We start from the raw sequence: 2,500 nt of genomic DNA, 5'->3' as shown, positions 1-2,500 counted from the left end.
AACTGAGGGTGCTCATTTTTCTTGATTCTGGTGCTCCAGTAACAGTATTCTTTCTTTTCTGCAAAGTCTCTGGTATTTTAACATTGTTAATTTTTGAAGAATTCTTTGAAAATTCTGTGGTATCCATGTAAGTATTACTTCTGCCTGTTTTTCGTTTGGTTGATTCATTAGTATTTTCTGCTATTTTCTTAAGTGGAGTTACATTCATTTCATTTTCAATATTTCTACCAAGAAAGGGAGATCCTCCACTTTTTGACATTTCAATAGAATCTAACATTTTCATTGAAACATTTTCAATTAATTTAGAACGCAACAAGTCAGATGGAGACAATGGCTCTGTAAAACTCTGGGAAGGCAAAGGTATGTTCTGAAGAGATTCATTTTTTTGTTCAGCATTTGCTGATGCCATATTTTTAATTGCTTCACCATTTTCTTGAACTAAATTGCATTCTTCTTTCTTTATCTCTTCTGTGAGTTCTTCATGATATATTTCCTTATCATCAACTTCTGCAATAGTTTCTGGAATATTTAGAACTGGATCTTCAGATACTTCTCCCATTTTTATTATTTGTATTTTTTTTTTTTTTTTGCAGTATAATTTATTTTTAAATAATCAATAAATAAGTAAATTAAACAATTTAAAAATGAATTTAAGAATTTTTTTTGTTTTGTTTTATTTTACTAAAGTCTCCAGGAAACAACCATATCAGATTTTCTGTCACAAGAGTTGTATTACATATTCCTTACAACTTCTGCTATAAAATATCTTCATACTCTGGAACATCCTGAAAAACAATAGAGAAAAGAGGATTATAACATTATTATTAGCAGTCAGTTGGGGCCAGAAGATACTAGGCATACCAAGAGTCTTTTAGCTTTTAAGATAAGGAGTTTCTAACTAGAATACTGTGAACAATATATTTTTCAGCCACATAACAGAGATTTTGGAATCATCTACATAAATACTTCACCTTCACTCAATATTTTTGTCTTAAATATCTGACTCAATTGTCTTAGAATTTAGCCATTATTCTACCTAAGCAGCCAATACTAACTGTCACAAATATCCACCACCTTTGTATATTCTAACATAATAATAATAATAATAATAATAATAATAATAATGATACTAATCCTTTCTACAATAGGTACAAGGCCTGAAATTTGGTGGGAAGGGAACTAATCGATTACATTGACCCCAGTGTTTCCCTGGTACCTAATTTATTGATCCCAAAAGAAGGAAAGGCAAAGTTGAGTTCGGTGGAATTTGAACTCAAAATGTAGGGACAGATGAAATGCCACTAGGCATTTTGCCCAGTGTCCTAACAGTTCTGTCAGCTTGCTGCCTTAATAATGAAAATAATAATAATAATAATAATAATAATAATAATAATAATAATAATAATGATGAGGATAATAATAATAATAATAATAATTATAATATTAATAATAATTATAATAATAATAATAATAATAATAATAATAATAATAATAATAATGATGATGATGATGATGATGATAATAATAATAATAATAATAATAATAATAATAATAATAATAATGATGAGGATAATAATAATAATAATAATAATTATAATATTAATAATAATTATAATAATAATAATAATAATAATAATAATAATAATAATAATAATAATAATGATGATGATGATGATGATGATAATAATAATAATAATAATAATAATAAATTGCACTACTGGGCACTGCACACATTCTACGCAAAACACTTTCAATACAGTAACCATAAGAGCATCACAGCAAACCACAGCACATACCCAAGGCGCACAGAGCTGCGCTCGGTAGTGAAGTGAAAGCACGTTATAAAAATAAAACTACTGAACAATAATAATAATAATAATAATCCCTGATGCAGTACCAGGCACTGGCTCTCAATCTTAACTTGATTGGAATTGTTATCATGTACATGTTTTGTCTTGGTATAAAAGATGGGCTACAGCTCAATACCACATATTTGCTTGTCAGTTGCTTGACCGTAACTAGTTGAGTATGTCCCTTAGTGGCTAATGATATATGCATCTCTTATCACAAGCAGAAGTAGTGGGGGAGCATCACAGCCATGTGTTGAGAGGAATTCTTTGGGGTTTGGATAGTTCGCCTTTGGAAACATGGGTGTTTTGTTCAACATCCTTAAATAATCCATATTCAAGGACCTCTTGAGTAGGATGGACTACTCAACCCGAAGAAAATTCTAACTGGGCCCCATCTGCAAGGTCATGCACTGTTTATCTTGATATAAGATCAATATGTCGCACATATATAGTTGTGATGCATGTGCCTGGTGTACCCTTATCAGACGGGTAGTCATGATGGGTATAATGGGCTTCGTATATTTTACCCCAGTATCACTTTGATGACATGCACCGCTCTCTCACTCAGTAGTAATAATAATAATAATAATAATAATAATAATAATAATAATAATAATAATAATAATGCAACAGAAAAAAGATGGTATAAA

The 2,500-nt window shown here is 29.8% G+C and overlaps 1 protein-coding gene across 1 annotated transcript in view; it reads right to left on the bottom strand.

The window, feature by feature from the left end:
- The window catches only part of LOC106879929 (monocarboxylate transporter 2), a 25,029-nt gene that overhangs the window by 17,040 nt on the left and 5,489 nt on the right, over positions 1-2,500 (bottom strand). Inside the window, exon 2 of the mRNA XM_014929684.2 lies at positions 1-785. This exon is cut by the window's left edge and continues 399 nt beyond it. Within this exon, the coding sequence (XP_014785170.1) occupies positions 1-559 (559 nt within the window). The 5' untranslated portion in view covers positions 560-785. The remainder of the gene's footprint in view (positions 786-2,500) is intronic.

Source organism: Octopus bimaculoides, chromosome 10 (genome assembly GCF_001194135.2).
Source record: "Octopus bimaculoides isolate UCB-OBI-ISO-001 chromosome 10, ASM119413v2, whole genome shotgun sequence".
Taxonomy (NCBI): domain Eukaryota; kingdom Metazoa; phylum Mollusca; class Cephalopoda; order Octopoda; family Octopodidae; genus Octopus; species Octopus bimaculoides.
The sequence above is the reverse complement of the archived record's forward strand: the minus strand, read 5'-3'. Positions and strand labels throughout refer to the sequence as shown.